This window comes from Protopterus annectens, chromosome 2.part1, assembly GCF_019279795.1.
Source record: "Protopterus annectens isolate FY-2018-M chromosome 2.part1, PAN1.0, whole genome shotgun sequence".
Classification (NCBI taxonomy): domain Eukaryota; kingdom Metazoa; phylum Chordata; order Ceratodontiformes; family Protopteridae; genus Protopterus; species Protopterus annectens.
The window spans coordinates 1,452,197,681-1,452,215,548 of NC_056729.1; the positions used below are offsets into that span (position 1 = coordinate 1,452,197,681).

A 17,868-nucleotide genomic window follows, 5' to 3' on the forward strand; every position below is an offset into this window, starting at 1 on the left:
ATGTACCATCTTTGTGGTCCCCATCATAAGACTCCACATGAGGAAGTGTCACTGGCATTTTTAAACTGTTTGGCTTTGGTACTGTCATCCTTTGGACTTTCCCATCCCTCTTTTGCCTTGCCTCAAACATGAATTTCTCTGGTAGATTCATCAAAGTTCTTTAAATACAGGCCTGCGGTTGAGTAGCGTCTTCCAGCGTGCGAATCAGGGAGTTTGGTCCTCCCAGCAACTGCCATACCATTTCAGCATCAGAGATGAGAGCTCTGATTGTGGCTGTACATACTTTGCTTTCTCTTTGGGCTCCAGGTCTGTCAAGAATTCTCATAGACAGCATTGTGGTTATGTGTTGTCATAAACAGTCAAGAGGAAACAAAGTCATACATTCTTTGTAGGCTACCTCTTCAGTTTTTGTGATCTGACATCGACTTGACCCTTCAACAGTCTACATTCCCTGAGAGCAGAATCCTAGTGGCAGATATTCTGCACAGGTCCAGGGCAGATCCTCATGAGTGGATGCTTCACAGGGAAGTATTCCTGGACATTGTCTGTTGGTTGGGCACTCCTTAAGTACATCATCTTTACCTCCATAGTGAACATACAACTTCCCATGTTCTTTTCCAGTGTGTCAGTTCCTCCAGTGTGGAAAGTGGTTGCAATGTCTTTTTCTTGGAAGAGAATGTTTTTGTATGCTTCTCACCTTCTTCCTGTGTTATCAAGAGTCCTGCACAAGATCATATGGGACAGGTCCAAAATCTTGTTGGAGACTCCCTTTTGGCCCAGACTGCCACAGTTTTCTGTTCTATTTCATCTGGCCGGGGGCAGTTATCACAACATACTCCTCAAAATGGATCTGCTCGGATAAGACAAGGGATCTCTCAGTGTTAATCATATTGATGAGTGCTGCAGTAGCCTTAGGTATGTGAATTATATAGGCATGGATATAACAACTGGGCAGTTTCCAAAGTCCCAGGATACCTTCCACACACCCAAACTGTCAAGCAGCTTGTGTTGAGTTGACTAAAAGACCAGTTTGGTCACCAAGCCATTTAAAGCTTTACTGCAGTCAAAGATATATGCCTCTCGGAGACTTTCAAGGATCGACAGTTGGCTTGTGCTTTTTCTTTGCTGGGCAGCTAAGTTCCCTTTGGGAAGAATTTTACTTATGCAGGAAAGTTATTTAAAGCTAGGTGTTTGTGTTTTAATGGACTGCCACAAGACTGCACTGTAGTTTTAAACAGGAGAACATTTATGTCAGTTTAAAAGTTGTTTAAAGTAACTGAAAACCATATTTTCTTTGGAGAAGTTGCGACTGTGTTTGTTTTACTTTGTGGGACTGGCAAAGTGTTTTAAACTACTTTTACTGTGTTTGTTGGGAGTTGGCATAATGATTAATGAGTTTACCTCATAGACAAGTGGTGTACAGATGTTCTTCATCTCACATTGCTGCAGTCCTTACACTTGGGTAGTCCGCTGTCCTCGGTCGGCCCGAATATCAAAGTATAAGGCTGACATCGGTCAAGGCGCATTAGACTGACATCAGAACGTCAGGGTACAAATGCGCATGACCGACGTCATATCCTCAGTCTTTTTTGCCACATGGTCCGATGCAGAAGCAGCGTTGCAAGTGCCGTTCGGCGTTCTGAAATTTTGGTCGGAGTTTCAGACCGAGTCAAAGTTGGCTAAGTACCCCGTTGGGGAATATTTTAGTTTTTCTTGCCTCAGTGGTTTACCGGATGTCAGAAAAAGTGAATAACTGTATTTCTTGTGGGAAACGGATACCGCATAGAGATTACCATACTTTGTGTATTCCTTGTTTAGGGCCTGAGCACGACGTTGTTGGGTGTCGCTCTTGTGCTAGATTCAATAAGCGCACTATAAAGAGAAGGTTAGATTGTGCCAGGTTAGTCTTTGGGAAGCGGTGCAATTATAAAATGCCGTCGGATGCTCCGACGCCCGCTTCTTCGAAGAAGCGCAAGGACAAAGTAGCTCTGCCTAGGCTTGAAGAGCCGTCCGTGCAGACGCGGTTCTTTAGAGGTGTTGGTGGAGCGGTGGTTCTGCGGAGGTTTCTCTGGAGTCCCAGGGAGAGACTTTGTTATTGCAAGATGTGGCCTCTCAGGAGGCAGGTCAGGCTGAAGGGGCTTCTCAGGTTACTGTGCTCCCCTCCCTTCCTGGGTGGTTAGGCCCTCTCCTTCTGTTTCCAAGGCTTCTCCCAGAGGCAGGCCAGGTTTAGCTTCAGTTGGTGTCACCCCTAGTTCTTCAGGATCTGTGCCCAAGAAGCATATGCTTAAAATGGCAGAAGATTTGATTACTTTGATTAGAGGTTCTTTGCCCCCTCCTGATAAGAGACCTAGGGTGGAACCTGAGCTAGGGAGTTTTGAGCAGGCTTCGGATGTTTCTGAGTCTTCGGCTGAAGACTTGCAGGAGTATTCTCCTTATTCTGATTCTGATGTGGATGATTCTACTCCTTCTGCTTCTCCTCCTGAGGATTTTTCTTTTTCAGAGACTCTTCATTCCATGAGGGAGCATTTTAAGTGGGAAGGTCAGGACTTCTCTGATTCCAGGAAAAGGCTTAGGGAATTTTTGTTTTTACCCCAGCATAGGCCTTTGGCTATACCTCCTGTTCTGGATGTTGTGGAAGATGTGTTTGCAGAAGCTTCCCTTAATCCTGATTCTTTGCCTCCTGCTCCTGTTAAACCGGACAGGTATTACAGGGTGCCTGAAGCTCATAAGTACATAAGTATCTTTTTAAGAGTCCTAGGGCAGACCCAGAAACTGTTAGTCAGGGGCCTAAGGGTGTTAAGGCTTCTGTTGTCAAAAATCCGGTTCCTCCAGATAGAGGCCAAGGCTTTGGATAGATGGGGAAAGAAAGTTTATACTTCCTCCACCCTAGCTATGAGGGCTTTGAATTGCCAGTTTCACATGTTGAAATACCAAAACTATCTCCTTTCACAATTGAAGTCTAAGGTAGATGCTCTGGCGGAGGGTATTGAGTGTAAAGAGTTACAAGATTTAGTACATGTTTCTGAACAGGTGGGTAAGCATTCTTTGCAATGTGGTTTTGATGCTGTACAGGCCTCGTCTAGGGTGGCTGCCACTGGGTCAGTTCTTCGCAGGCACGCCTGGCTGAGGGATCAGAATTTATCTGACCATGTTAAGACAAGGATTTTAGATGCTCCTTTACAATCTGATGTGTTGTTTGGTTCTCCTGTTGAGGCAGTCTTAAAGAAAATGGAAGACAAGGCTAAGTCTATGCAGACTGTTAAAGATTTTTTGCAGGTCCAGCCTCCGAAGTTTAGTAGAAATTGGCCTACCAAGGGGTGGACGTATCCTTCTTATGATTCCCAGTCTAGGGGTAGATCTAGACGTGGTAGGGGCAGAGCTCAGGGCTCTTTCAGGCCTAGAACAGGGAGTTCACCTGCACAGTCTTCGGGTGAGGGCAGGGGTCAGTCCTTTGGTAAACAGACCCAATGACCTACCTTTTCAGCTGCCAGAGCCTTCTCGTTTGGCAGCACCTTTGGGAGGAAGGTTGGCACTTTTCAAAGAAAATTGGAGTTTAATTACCCAAGACAGATGGGTATTGGATATCATACACCACGGTTACAGGTTTTATTTCCATACTTTGCCTCCTTTCAAAGGCATGCCAGACGTTCCTCCTCAGCAAAGAATAGAGGCTCACAAGCAAATTTCTCTGTTACTCCAAATAGGGGCCATACAGCCGGTCCCTATGCCAGAAGTGGGCCTAGGATTTTATTCTCGCCTGTTCCTAGTACCAAAGAAAGGGAACACGTGGAGACCAATTTTGGATTTATCTATCCTCAACACTTATCTGGACATTCCCAAGTTCAAAATGTTGACGTTACAACAGCTTTTACCTCTGCTGGGCAAAGATCATTGGATGGTAACTTTGGATCTCAAGGAGGCTTACCTTCATGTTCCTATCAGACTGAGTTGCAGGAAGTATCTGCGTTTTCGAGCTGGGACTTCTCATTATCAGTTCTCTGCATTGCCCTTTGGCTTATCTACTGCGCCCAGAGTGTTCACGAAAGTTCTGGCTCCAGTGATAGCTTTCCTCAGGTTAAAAGGAATACAGATCTATCCTTATTTGGACGATTGCCTGATTCTGGCTCAAGGAAGGACGAGCTTCTTCATCATTTGGAATATGTGATAGCAGTGCTAAGATGCCTGGGGTATTCTGTGAGCGAAATAAAGTCCAGTCTAGTACCCTCTCAGAACATGTGCTTTCTGGGTGTGAGACTGAATACAGCATCCCAGATGGCCTTTTGACCCCGGACAAACAAAAGAATCTTTCCCTTTACTTTCATCAATTGTCTCATCAGTCCAGGCTGACTGCAAGGACAGTCCTTCAAGCCTTGGGGTTCATGGCATCTTGTATTCTGGTGCTTCCCAATGCCAAACTGCATATGAGGAAGCTACAATGGTATCTCAAAATGTATGGACACAGCACTGCCAGGATTTGGACACTGTCATTCAAATAATACCTTGCATTCAAAAGGAATTGTTGTGGTGGGCTCAGGAATGTCACCTAAACAAGGGACTCTCTGTGACCCGGCCAGAGGCGAGTCAGATTCTAACGACAGATGCCTCAGACAAAGCTTGGGGAGCTCATCTGAATGGAAAGTGGATACAAGACAAGTGGCCTGCCAGACTACAACATCTACATATCAACTTGAAAGAGATGTTAGCAGTCCAGTTTGCATTAATAGCTTTCAAGGATTTACTTCTTCCAGGGTAGGTGTTGATTCTAACAGACAACACAACTGTCATGTGGTACATCAACAAGCAAGCGGAACACATTCTTATCCTCTATGCAGGCAAGCAATGATTTTGTGGGAGACTGCTCTCAGTTTACAGCTAAATCTTCAGGCAAGGTTTCTGCCAGGAGCACAGAACTCCTTAGCAGATGTGTTGAGCAGACAAATTATGGATCCCCACAGTGGAAATTGGATCCTCATGTATTTCAGAAATTGACAGTGTCATGGGGAACTCCAGACATAGATCTGTTCGCTTCTCCACTAAACCACCAGCTGCCAAAGTTTTGCACGAAAAGGTTTCATCCCACAGCTTGGAAAGTGGATGCTCTTTCTTTCAATTGGAGCAATCTTCATGTGTGTGCCTTTCCACCTCTGCCTCTCCTCCCAAAGGTACTACTAAAGGCCAGACAGGACAAGCCAAGGATGATTTTGATAGCTCCAGATTGGCCTCGACAGCATTGGTACCCATTACTGAGAAGCCTGGTACGGGAGCCTCCATGGCCTTTGCCTTCGATTCCACACCTGTTGTCTCAGGTGGACAGTCATTTGCTCAATGTCAAGCTTCACTCTCTGCACCTAACAGCCTGGCATATTCTGTTTTGAACCATAGTGGGCCTCCACTTCCACAGCAAGTTTTGAATGTTATTTTGGAAGCTAGAAGGCCTAGTACAAGGAAAGTGTACGCAGATAAATGGAAGAGATTTTTATTTTGGAGTGCAGCAAAGGATTTTGATGTTTCTGAGCCTAATTTAAGTGTGGCTCTTCAATATCTTACTGAGTTACTGGACAAAGGTTTGTCCTTCTCTTCTATTAAGGTTCATGCTGCAGCAATTTCGGCTCACTATGATTGTGACCCACCATTGTTTTCTCATCCTTTGTTCAAGCAATTTCTTAGAGGGGCAAAGAATATAAGACCCCCACGAAGAGCTCCTACTCCTGCTTGGGATCTCAATTTTGTGTTGGAGAAACTCACTCTACAACCTTTGAGCCTGCAGCTACTACCGAGTTGAAATTTTTATCATGGAAGACTGCTTTTTTGTTGGCTATTACCTCTGCAAGAAGGGTTTCTGAGTTGCAGGCCCTTATGGCGGTTGAGCCTTTCTTAATTTTCCATAAGGATAGGGTATCTTTCACTAATCCTTCCTTTATGCCTAAAGTGGTTTCTAGTGTGGCTTTAAACCAAACTATTCATTTGCCTACTTTTATGCAAATCCCCAAAATAAAGGGAAAAGATTTTGCATACTTTAGATGTACACAGGCAGTTGCGATATTATTTGGACAGAACTAAAGGGTTCAGGCAGTCTCAGCAGTTATTTGTTTCATTTGCTTTGGGTTCTCAGGGCAAGCCTGTGTCAAAACAAACTATTTCTAAGTGGATTGGGTTTTGCATTGCTTTCTGTTATTCCCATCATGGCAAGGAGTTTCCAGCTGGGATTAGGCCTCATTCCACTAGGGCTACTGCCACTTCGACAGCTTTTTTAAGGGGGGTGGCAACTAAAGATATTTTGGAGGCAGCTACTTGGAGTTCAGTGCATACTTTCTCTAAGCATTATCACCTTCCACTTTACTCTAAATCTTGGGCTGGTTTTGCCACTGCTATTTTACAGGGCGTTTTGGCAGCTCCTGCTTCTTTATAGTTTTGCCATCCTCCCTTTCCTCTGCTTTGGGATTCTACCCAAGTGTAAGGACTGCAGCAATGTGAGATGAAGAACATAGTACAGTTTTGTACCTACCATAAATGTAGATGTTCGAAGATCCACATTGCTGCAGTCCAATTTACCCTCCCTCCTTCCCCTCTGTAGTTAGAGGCGGTTGTGTGGGTTGGGTTGTAAATATTGTGTATATTGTATATATTGTACATGTTATTAGTGCAAGGGTGGTTGGTTGGTGGTTTGCTGTCTTTTGGTTTTGACCTTTCTTTTTAGGGTCTTCTGACATCTGGGGCAAGAAAAGACTGAGGATATGACGTCGGTCATGCGCATTTGTACCCTGACGTCCTGATGTCAGTCTAATGCGCCTTGACCGACGTCAGCCTTATACTTTGATATTCGGGCCGACCGAGGACAGCGGACTACCCAAGTGTAAGGACTGCAGCAATGTGGATCTTCGAACATCTACATTTATGGTAGGTACAAAACTGTACTTTTCATTCTCACTGACGGAAAGTGACTAGGCTTAAAATGGCCCACAAGGGCAGGTAGCCTAGTATTTGCCTATGAACTTGAAAAAGTGACTTTTAAAGACTTTTGGTTTTTACTGGCATTTGCTGCTTGTTTTCCCCAGGAAAGATGCACCATTTTCTGTTTGACCATGGAACAGCCTGTCTGTCCTTCTTCCAGCCATCAAAGAAAAAGTTATGCAAACAATCTTTGCCATCACAGCAGGCTAGCAGTGCGTTCCTCAGTCACAGGTGGGTGACTATGCTGTGGCCATTAGTTGAACCTCATACCACTCATCTTTTACCAAGATTCCTCTGGAGTAGCACCTGCAACCACTATGGACTGGAGGTTAGCCACATCCTTTGCGGCTGTTGGGGCCCTCTCAGTGGGCAAGGGAAGAGCCACTGATGTCCTTCAAGGATGCATCTGCAGTCATAACATATGGGTTGTCCTGCCTCAGGCAGCCCTTCGGTCGGCCGGATTCCAAAGTCTGGGTCTGGCCTCAGCTGATGTCGCTCTTTCCCCGACGTCAGAACGTCTGGGGTATAAAAGCATCAGCCGACGCCATCTTCCCCAGTCTTTCTTGCTGCACGGTGCCCGAAGCAGAAGCAGTTCGCAAGTGCCGGTCGGCCAGCTCCTTTGATTCAGCTACCGAAGACTTCGAAAAAGCTAAGTACCCCGTTGGGGACTCTTTCTTGCCTCAGCCGATGTCAGATAAAGTAAATAATTGTTTAACTTGTGGGAAACAAATACCTCATAAGGATTTCCACTCTTACTGTCTCCCTTGCTTAGGCCCAGACCACGATGTCTCAGCCTGCTCTGCCTGTGCTTCCTTCAACCGACGAACGCTTAGGCGTCGGTCGGAGTTTGCAGAGGAATATTTTGGGGCTAACTTTGCGTATATAATGCCGTCGGAGACTCCGACTTCACATGTAGTTAAAAAACGGAAGGACAAGGACCGACCCTCGCGGCCCGCGGTTTCGGCTGAAACCTCTGTCAGGCCTACCGCGAGTGTCTCTGTTTCGGCTGAAACAGAGTCCTCGGTGCTTCCTGTTACCGAAACCTTACAACCGACTGCCTCGGCCTTGGAGGTTCCGGCCGAGTCAGTTATTGAACTACCCACGGAAGCCAGTGTCCAGGACATGTCCGACACCATTCCTTTAGACAAGTCCACTCCTGCACGTGGTGCAGCCAGACCCCCTGCATCCATGTCCATTAAGGCCTTCTCTAGGGCTAAAGCTGCCAAACTTGCCAAAGCTTTGCCTCCCAAGTCTACCTATCAAAGGCCTTCTACCAGCACTCAAATTCTCAGCCTAGCAGAGGACCTTATCTCCTTAATTAGAGGTTCTCAACCTCACCCGGACAGGGGCTCTCTTCCACCTGCAGACAAAAGGCCCAGGGTTGAGCCCTCTGACCCTCACTCTTCAGATGAGTCTACGGATGAATCTGTGTTGTCAGAGCACCAGCAGGAGGCTTATTCGGCCTACGAGGATTCTGATGCTGAAGAATCTGTTCCTGGCCTCCCTCCTGAAGAGTTTTCTTTTGGTGAGACACTGCATTCCATGAGAGAGCATTTCCAATGGCAGGGCCAGGAATTTTCTGATTCCAGAAAAAGATTAAGGACCTTTTTGCACTTACCTCAGCATAGGCCTTTGGCTATACCTCCTGTTTTGAATGTTATTGATGATGTGTACTCTGATGCTAGTACAGCCCCTGATTCTCTCCCTCCGGCGCCTGCCAAACCTGATAGGTACTACAGGGTTCCGGATTCTCATTTTCACCTGTACAAGGCCCACACTGCAGACCCAGAAACCATTTCACAGGGCCCTAAAGGGGTTGCAGCTGCCACTGCTAAAAATCCTTTACCTTCTGAAAGGGAATCTACAGCTTTAGAGCGATGGGGAAAGAAAGTTTATACTTCTGCAACTCTTTCTATGAGGGCATTAAATTGTCAATTCCATATGATTCATTACCAAGAGTATTTGTTAGATAAATTGTATAAGAAACGTTCCTCCTCTGAGCCCCTTGACCGTAAATCTCTTCAGGATCTGGTACATAACTCACAGCAGGTTAGCAACCATTTTCTGCAATGTGGCTATGATGCACTGGAAGCTTCATGTAGGTCAGCAATGACAGGGGCAGTTATACAAAGGCATGCCTGGTTGAAGGAGCAAGCTCTACCGGACCATGTTAAAGCTAAGCTCCTGGATGCTCCAATGGAAAAACAAAAATTATTTGGTTCCACGGCCCAGGAGGTCTTAAAGAAGTTTGAAGAAAAGGCAAAATCTGTGCAAACAGTCAAGGATTTTCTGCAGGTACAACAACCGAGATTCAGCAGAAATTGGCCTAGTAAGAATTGGTCCTTTCCAGACTCAGACAGATCTCAGAGAGGCAGGAACAGGCGTACCAGAGGCAGGGGGCAAGCTAGAGGCCACTGCAGAGGCCGTCAGTGGCAGCCACCCAACCAGAGAGGTAGTTCAGCTACAGCAACAACAACTGCTACACCAGGACAAACACAATGACTTATTTCTGACTCCGCCGACCAGGGCTCAATTAGAAGCACCATTGGGCGGAAAGCTTTCTTTATTTTCAGAAAATTGGCATTACATTACATGGGACTCATGGACACTACAAATAATAGACAAAGGATACAGGTTCCATTTCCACACATTGCCAAAAAGACAAGGAATGCCAGACCTGCCACCAAATCAGAGGGCGGAGGCTTTGAAGCAAATCACCAAGTTACTACAAATGAAAGCCATAGAAAAGGTTCCTCTATCAGAACAAGGCCAAGGTTTTTATTCAAGGCTATTCCTTGTTCCAAGAAAAGAAAATCAATGGAGGCCTATTCTCGATCTGTCCGCACTAAACACTTACCTCATTGTGCCGAAATTCAAGATGCTGACCCTACAGCAGCTTCTTCCCATGCTGGGCAAGGAGTCTTGGCTGGTGACTCTAGATCTCAAGGAGGTATACCTGCATGTCCCCATTCGACAAAGTTGCAGAAGACACCTCAGATTTCTTGCAGGATCAGAGCATTATCAATTCTCAGCATTGCTTTTTGGCTTATCTACTGCGCCCAGAGTGTTCACGAAATGCCTGGCATCAGTAATTGCACACTACAGACTTCAGGGGATTCAAATCTACCCATATCTGGACGACTGCCTGATACAAGCGGACAGCAAGACAAAATTGTTAAAGGACTTGAACTATGCCATCCAGCTACTACAGGCCTTGGGATACACAGTCAACATCCAAAAATCAAGACTGGTGCCATCCCAAAGGATAACCTTCTTGGGTGCAGATCTGGATACAACCACCCAAATGGCCTTTCTCACAGAAGAAAAACAAACAACTTCCAGATTACTTCAAGAATCTGACAAAACAAACTCAGCTAACTGCAAGGAAAATCCTGCAGGCCCTGGGTTTCATGGCATCATGCATAATACTAATCCCACAAGCCAGGCTGCATATGAGAAGATTGCAATGGTACCGAAGAAGTGTATGGGACTCAGCACAGTCACAGCTTAGAAACTCTGATTCCAATCATACCTTGCCTTCAGAAGGAATTCCTGTGGTGGGCTCTAGCCTGCAAGACCAACAGAGGGTTGCCTTTCTTGAAACCAAAAGTAAACCAAACCATCACCACGGACGCTTCAGACCGATGTTGGGGAGCACACATGGAGGACAAATGCATCCAAGGCCTATGGTCTCAAGGGCAGCTGCAAATGCACATAAACAAAAGGAAATGCTGGCAGTGATGCATGCAATCGAGGCTTTCAAACCTTTCCTTCAACAAGGCCACCTGCTAATAAGGACAGACAACACCACAGTTATGTGGTACATAAACAAGCAAGGAGGCACGCATTCCTACCCTCTATGCAGACTGGATATGAATCTATGGGATCTTTGCTTGAAACACAATATACAACTACAGGCCCAGTTCGTGCCAGGGAAAGACAATACTCTGGCAGACAGCTTAAGCAGAACTACCATGGATGCACATGAATGGATGCTGCACCCAGACATCTTCTTACTCATAACACAGGCATGGGGAAGGCCCGAGATAGAGCTGTTCGCCTCACCCCACAATCGTCAACTGAAAATTTTTTGCTCTAGGACATACCATCCACAAGCATGGAAGGTGGACTCTCTCTCATTCAGCTGGAAAGCCCGAAAAGTCTATGCTTTCCCACCAATCCCATTAATGTCCAAGGTTTTACTGAAGATCAGGGCGGAACAGCCAAAAGTGATTCTGATAGCTCCAGACTGGCCAAGGCAGCATTGGTACCCACTGTTGAAGAGCTTATCACAGACGAAACCGTGGCCTCTCCCATTATGGCCTCTTCTTCTGACGCAGAACAATTACAAGATCCTGCATCCCAACCTAAAGACCTTGCAGCTAACTGCCTGGAGAATACCATGACTCCTTCCCAGGACAGCTTATCCCAGAGGGTAAAGGACATTATTATGGAAGCTCGCCGCCCTTCCACAAGGAATTTCTCAGTTGGAACACAACAAAAGGCCTTGATGTGACAGTGATGAACATGTCACATATACTGGAATACTTAGCAGAATTGTTCCACAATGGCCTGTCTTATTCTTCCATTAAAATACATGCCTCAGCAATTTCAGCAGAATACAATGTAAATCCTCCTGTCTTTTCGCATCCTCTTAAGACAATTTCTCAGAGGAATCAAAAACATCAATCCTCCAAGGAGACCACCTTTACCTACTTGGGACCTTAACTTTGTGCTGGAAAAACTAACACTTCCTCCATTTGAACCAGCAGCATCGGCAGATCTACAGTTTTTATCCTGGAAAACTGCATTCCTTCTGGCCATAACTTCAGCAAGAAGAGTATCTGAGTTACAAGCTTTAATGGCAGTACAGCCATTTCTTATTTTTCATCAGGACAGAGTTTCATTAAGAACCAACCCAACTTTTATGCCAAAGGTGGTATCTAGAGTATCCTTGAACCAAGCAATTCATTTGCCTACATTCTTCCCAAATCCACAAAATAAAGGGGAGAAACTTCTACACACTCTGGATATCCACAGACAATTACGCTACTATTTGGACAGAACTAAAAGTTACAGAAAGACTGACCAACTGTTTGTAGCATATGCTGCTGGGACACAAGGAAAAGCAATTTCCAAACAGACAATCTCAAAATGGATAGGAAATTGCATTCGCTTTGCTACTCCTTTCATGGAAAGACTGTTCCTGTGAATATTAGGCCTCATTCCACGAGAGCCACAGCCACCACTACAGCCTTCCTAAGAGGGGTGGCTACCAAGGACATTTTAGAAGCTGCTACATGGAGCTCCGTGCATACTTTTGCCAAGCATTACAATTTACCCTTATACTCCAGATCCAGAGCAGGCTTTGCTACTGCAGTCCTGCAGGGTCTCTTAACTACACCATCATTTTCTTAGTACCTCCACCCCCATATTGGCTATGGTATTCTACCCATATGTTATGACTGCAGATGCATCCTTGAAGGACATAGTACAGTTTTGTACCAACCATAAATGTAGATGTCCGATAGGTATGCATATGCAGTCAGGTTTACCCTCCCACCTTCCCCTCTGTGGCATTTCTAGGGTGCTTACCCCTTCATTAGCTAGCTGGGGGAATCTGTTGTGGTGTATTTGTTTGTATTAATAGATTTATATATATGTATATATTTTTGCATTATGTTTGCAATTTTTTGGCATTTTCTCCAAATTTAGCCTTCTTAGAGGGCACCTGGCATCTGGGGCAAGAAAAACTGAGGAAGATGGCGTCGGCTGATGCTTTTATACCCCAGACGTTCTGACGTCGGGGAAAGAGCGACATCAGCCGAGGCCAGACCCAGACTTTGGAATCCGGCCGACCGAAGGGCTGCCTGAGGCAGGACAACCCATATGTTATGACTGCAGATGCATACCTATCGGACATCTACATTTATGGTAGGTACAAAACTGTACTTTGTCAGTCCTGGGAGGTGGGACTGGAAAGACTTTCCTGACTTGTCAGAAAGTTGTCCGTCACTGGGGAAGCTGCTGCTGCCATTAATAGTACTGCTGGTCATAGTTTTCCTGTCAAAAAGAAATAGAAAACTAAGCATGTATCGACTTCTAAAATTTCCTTAGGAGTAGTTTATTGGTTCTGACTCTGGGTTTAATTCAGGCTGTTGATCATTGTAATGTAGTTTCAGGTAAACGAAAGAGGATTGCCTCCTTTTCTGAAGAGATTCAAGATTCTGAATCTGGACAGGAGGATGTAGGTACAAATACAGATTTTTCTCCTCAGATTTCTAATGCAAACTCTGAGAAGAGCTTAGTTCTCAACTCTGTTTAAGGTGGAGGGTGTTGTTTCTGTCTGAAACTATTTCTGTAATATGGCAGTGTTTTCAGTGGGAGGACACTGAAGTTCTCAGTCACTCAGAAAATCCTTTTGTCCAGCCAGTTACCACTAAAAAGATATAGAATATATAAAGTTCCTCAATCTTTTAAGTTTATATGCACTCTTCCTAAACCTGATCCAGCAACTGTAGCATTAGACAATTCTGGTGATGAACACTTAATTCCAATCCTATCCTCCCTGTTAAGGAGGAGAAGATTATTGGTAAGAATGGGGAAAAGTGTATACTTCTGCAGCTTTGATTTTCAGAATTTTAAATTGCCGTGTTTATTCTAACTGTGAAGGTGTGAATAATGTCATCTGCTGTTTCTTTGTGAGGAAAATTCTGCTTTAAATAATTTAATGTCTTCTGTTGTTCAAGTCACTACACGTATACAGTGTGTGTATGGCTATTGATACTTTGAGGTCTGTGGCCACTGGTACTGTTTTGAGGAGGTTTGCATGACTTCTTTGTCAGAATCTCCCAGATCTCCTTTGGATAGAGGTTTTGTTTTTGGCTCATTGTCTGCAGATGTGATCAAAAAGTGTGCTGAAAGGGGTAAGCTGATAACAGGGAGATCTGTAAGATATTTCAGCCATCCTTTTTCCACGTCTTCCAAGGAATTCTTTAACTCTTCATCCAATTTTGATAAGAAACCAAACATTCTCCACAAAATACATGTAACACATGTTTAAGACAAATTGTTAAGGGAGTTCCAAGAAAAATTCTGGAAACTTCCAAAACCAAGGACAGTCCAGTAAGTCAGAATAACTGTTTAAGAGACTTTATTCCACCCTCCCATTCTGGCAGCCCTTTCTTATATCCAGAAAGTCTGAATCTCTACTTTTCTCTTTAGCAACAGATAGCTTTAGACAAATGGGTTCTGAAGGTCATTCATCAAGGTTTCAGATGGCATTGGTGGGAAATTTTATCCTTTTCAGAGGTTAATTCCTCGTCCTCCAGGTCAGACTCTTGTTTCCATCACTTGCTTGTGTTGTGTCCATAACCTGCTGTCCCAGATAGTGGTAGAAGCTGTCCCCCCTTCCCAAGTGGTAAAGGGGGTTTATTTAAGGATGTTTTTGTTATCAAAAGAAAGAAAATATTTGGAGACCACTTCTGGATCGTTCTTTCGTAGACCTGTTTGTGATGGTGCCCAAATTCAGAATGTCAATTTACCTCTTTTTCTTCATTAAAGTTTCCTTGTAACATTAAATTGAAAATATTATTATTGTTACATTCCTGTTAATTCAAACGTCAGTTGTTTTTTAAAGTTTTGTGCCTGGATGACATTATCAGCTCTCTACCTTACCCTTTGGACTGTCAGAGGCACCGATAATGTTAACAAAGTGTCTAGCTCCAGTTTTAGCTCATTGCAAGCTACAGAGCATCCAAACTTTTCCATATTTAGGCAATTTGCGTATCTTTGCAAGTCTTTTTCAGAAGGTCAGAAATCTTTCTCTTGGGTGAGAGATCTCTTGCACAAGCTGGGATTCCAGTAGAACATTCAAAAGTCTTTATTGACTCCTCACAAGCTTGTATTTCTGGGATGTCAGCTAGACACCACAGTTTTTTTTCCACAGGGAAAAAAATAAGATCTATATCTAGATCTATTTTTAGGGGTTTCAACTCAAATTTCATGGAAGTGGGACCGAGATTTTGAAGCTGAGCTTTCAGTGTGATAGACTCTGGAAGCAGAGGCAGAAGATATTTTTGCATTTGTGAAAACTTAGTAGATGATCAGTGTAGCAGACTCAAGTGACCACTCTACGCTGTTTTAGTGAGGTACTCTTCCCAATAAGAATTGTGACTTTGCTGCAGTATTGAAGCAGCAATTTGGGTGGCCAACAAATGTATCTTTAGTGTATGTTTGTATGCATGTTTGCCAAGGTAAATGCAAAATCCATATCTGTTATTGTCATAAACTGATGAGAAGCAGAAGAATGAGAAGAACAGTTTTGTGATAGCTAAATAGGTCAGGTGAGCATATACGCAAGGCCTTTACTGTTCACTAGCAGGAGGTTTGCCGGGGGGATGGCTACCCTGGCTTGCTGATAGGGTGTTATAGCAGGAGGACAGGGGTTCCATTCATGTACTGGATTCATGGAAAGGGAATTTACATGTACTGCACATGAATAGGATGCAATAGAATTGGTTTTCTTGCAGGGTTGGTGGAATAGGTGCAGAACCTCAGTCAACAGTAGGTATGGTTGCTCTGAGGCCAGGGGAGGCCTCTGATTGTTGGCCGGAACGGTGGTACAGACGAGAAACTCTAGCTTCATGATGATGGTCATTTCTGCTTTTACTTAAAATCAATATTGTCCAATATCCCTTTCAGCCATAACTTTTTTTTATATACTTTTTATTTATATATATATATATATATATATATATATATATATATATATATATATATATATATATATACATATATGTGTGTGTGTGTGTGTGTGTATGTATGTATGTATATATATAATTTTTTTTTCTTTAAGGCTCAAATCCTTAGCATTCCTTGTGTTGGAGTCCCCCAGCAGGAGATTCTCAAACAAAAGATCACTGTATCTCCTCATGCAACCTATTCACTGGCATTCTAGATAAGGGCTTGTACAGAATCCAATGTTTTCTTTTATTGCCATTTTCACAAGAACCTGATTAAGGCATGAGTTTTGCATATCTTGTATAACACATGACTGCAGCACTGTAAATATGTTTTCAACCAGTAATTTTAGAAATGATACAGCTGAGAGATATACTTTCACACAAAATTACATCCTTATTATGGCTTCTTGGTTTACAGATTAAGTCGTTATGTCAGTTAGATCCAGAACTCAAGTGGGCTGTGATATTTTGGAAATGAGGACTGTTCAAAATAAAAGGAAAATCTGAGAACAGTTAACTTGTCACCTATTTCATCTAGGACTTATCTTATTGAGGAGCACAAGATCCTTCTTAAGAAAGTGAGAGACCAAAGATTGATACTAATGTTTATTTAATAAATAAAGCTTATTTGTGAGGAGGAGCAGCTTAACTGATTTCCCTGCCTCCTAATGTACCGTGTCTTCAGCACTGGTCAGTTTACTTACCATGCCATGCTAAAAAGATTTCGGTCCCGGACAAAAGAGAGCAACTGCTGAGGCCTTTTCATAGTTGAACTGACCTGGATTATGCCATGATATTTAATTTTCACACTTTTCCAACTTTGACCTGAAGTTCTTGAAGAATAGAATTTGCTGAGTGGCCCCATAGCTAGGACTGGGGATAAGCGAAAAGGACTTTGAAATAAAAGAGTGCAAATGCTGATCAATGTTTGATTAGCAAAGTAGTGCTCCAATGCTTTATTTTGTGTCTTCCTCCTCTTTCTGTGTTCTCATGTGATGTGTTACAGTATATAAAATGTGTCTTGTCCTTCGTATGATAATCAAGGTATACTGTTGTTTTCTGCTTTCTGTTTAACGTAGTGCTGAATACTTTTGTATGTTTTTAGTTTTTTAATCAGGTTTTGGTGCTTGGAAAGTCGTCTGTGAGTGATTTGTCAGAACACGTATTCGATCTGATTCTGGAACTTTTTGCAATTGATCCTCATTTATTACTGTCAGTCATGCCACAGCTGGAGTACAAACTAAAGGTTTGTTTATTTACTTTTATGTGTTTAAATGTAAAAAGTAACTGTTAAGGCTGAAAATCTTGAGGTTTAATAGATGTGCTGGCAATTTAAGGAGAACATATCACTGTTTTGATGATGTCTTTTCAAAAGTTGGAGTTACAGTATTGTCTAACAGAAAGTATTCCATGTGGTTAAAATCTCTTTTTAGTGTTGGGGAAGAAACACTAATATTACAAAAAAAGACATGAAGTATGTTAGTTATAAAATTATTCTTTTCACTGTTGCTGTTTTCGTTGGCACATACTGTCATATTTAAGGAGTAGGTTGGTTGAGTCCATCAAAGTCCCTTTTCTGGGAGGACCTGAGGAGAGGTTGTCTGTCACCTCTTGGTTACATAGCTTTTAACATAGCTCTTATGAGAGAAAGTAACAGAGTTAAAAGTAATATTTAAGTAAAAAAAAAAATCTGTGACTGTCAGAAAGACTGTTGTAGTAAGAATTAAATGTAATGTACTATATCAGCTTTGTAATGGATATGCAATATATGATTGTTGCTAGATAAGTCTGTCAGTACCAGATTTGTTGACAAGAAACATTGACAATCAAGTGTTGAACTGAAAAACAAAACAACTTTGTTTTTGTGGGTGCCACCCATAGCTTCCCTAGACTTAACTGCAAGGACACTTTGTCAGAGAAAGATAAATTCCTGATTTCAACAACCATAGCAGAACTAACACTAGAGGTAGCTTTTTTAAACTTGGACAGTTCATTGTTGAGAGTTCTTCTTTGGCTGCTAGGTACACAACCCCTTTTAACACATTTAGCTATAGCTATCATTGCTGTATACTGATTGCAGGGCCTCAAGAGTGTGCATCCTATAAGCTAATGACATAGTCTTGAACCAAATGGGTGTGATTCTGTAATACTATGATAAGATAGAGGAGTAACA

The 17,868-nt window shown here is 43.2% G+C and overlaps 1 protein-coding gene across 3 annotated transcripts in view; it reads left to right on the forward strand.

The window, feature by feature from the left end:
• Positions 1-17,868, forward strand: part of PDS5A (PDS5 cohesin associated factor A) — a 4,482,835-nt gene that overhangs the window by 539,679 nt on the left and 3,925,288 nt on the right. For all 3 annotated transcript variants that reach the window (XM_044062931.1, XM_044062930.1, XM_044062932.1), the window contains exon 8: positions 16,801-16,941. In XM_044062931.1, coding sequence (XP_043918866.1) covers positions 16,801-16,941 — 141 coding nt within the window. The remainder of the gene's footprint in view (positions 1-16,800; positions 16,942-17,868) is intronic.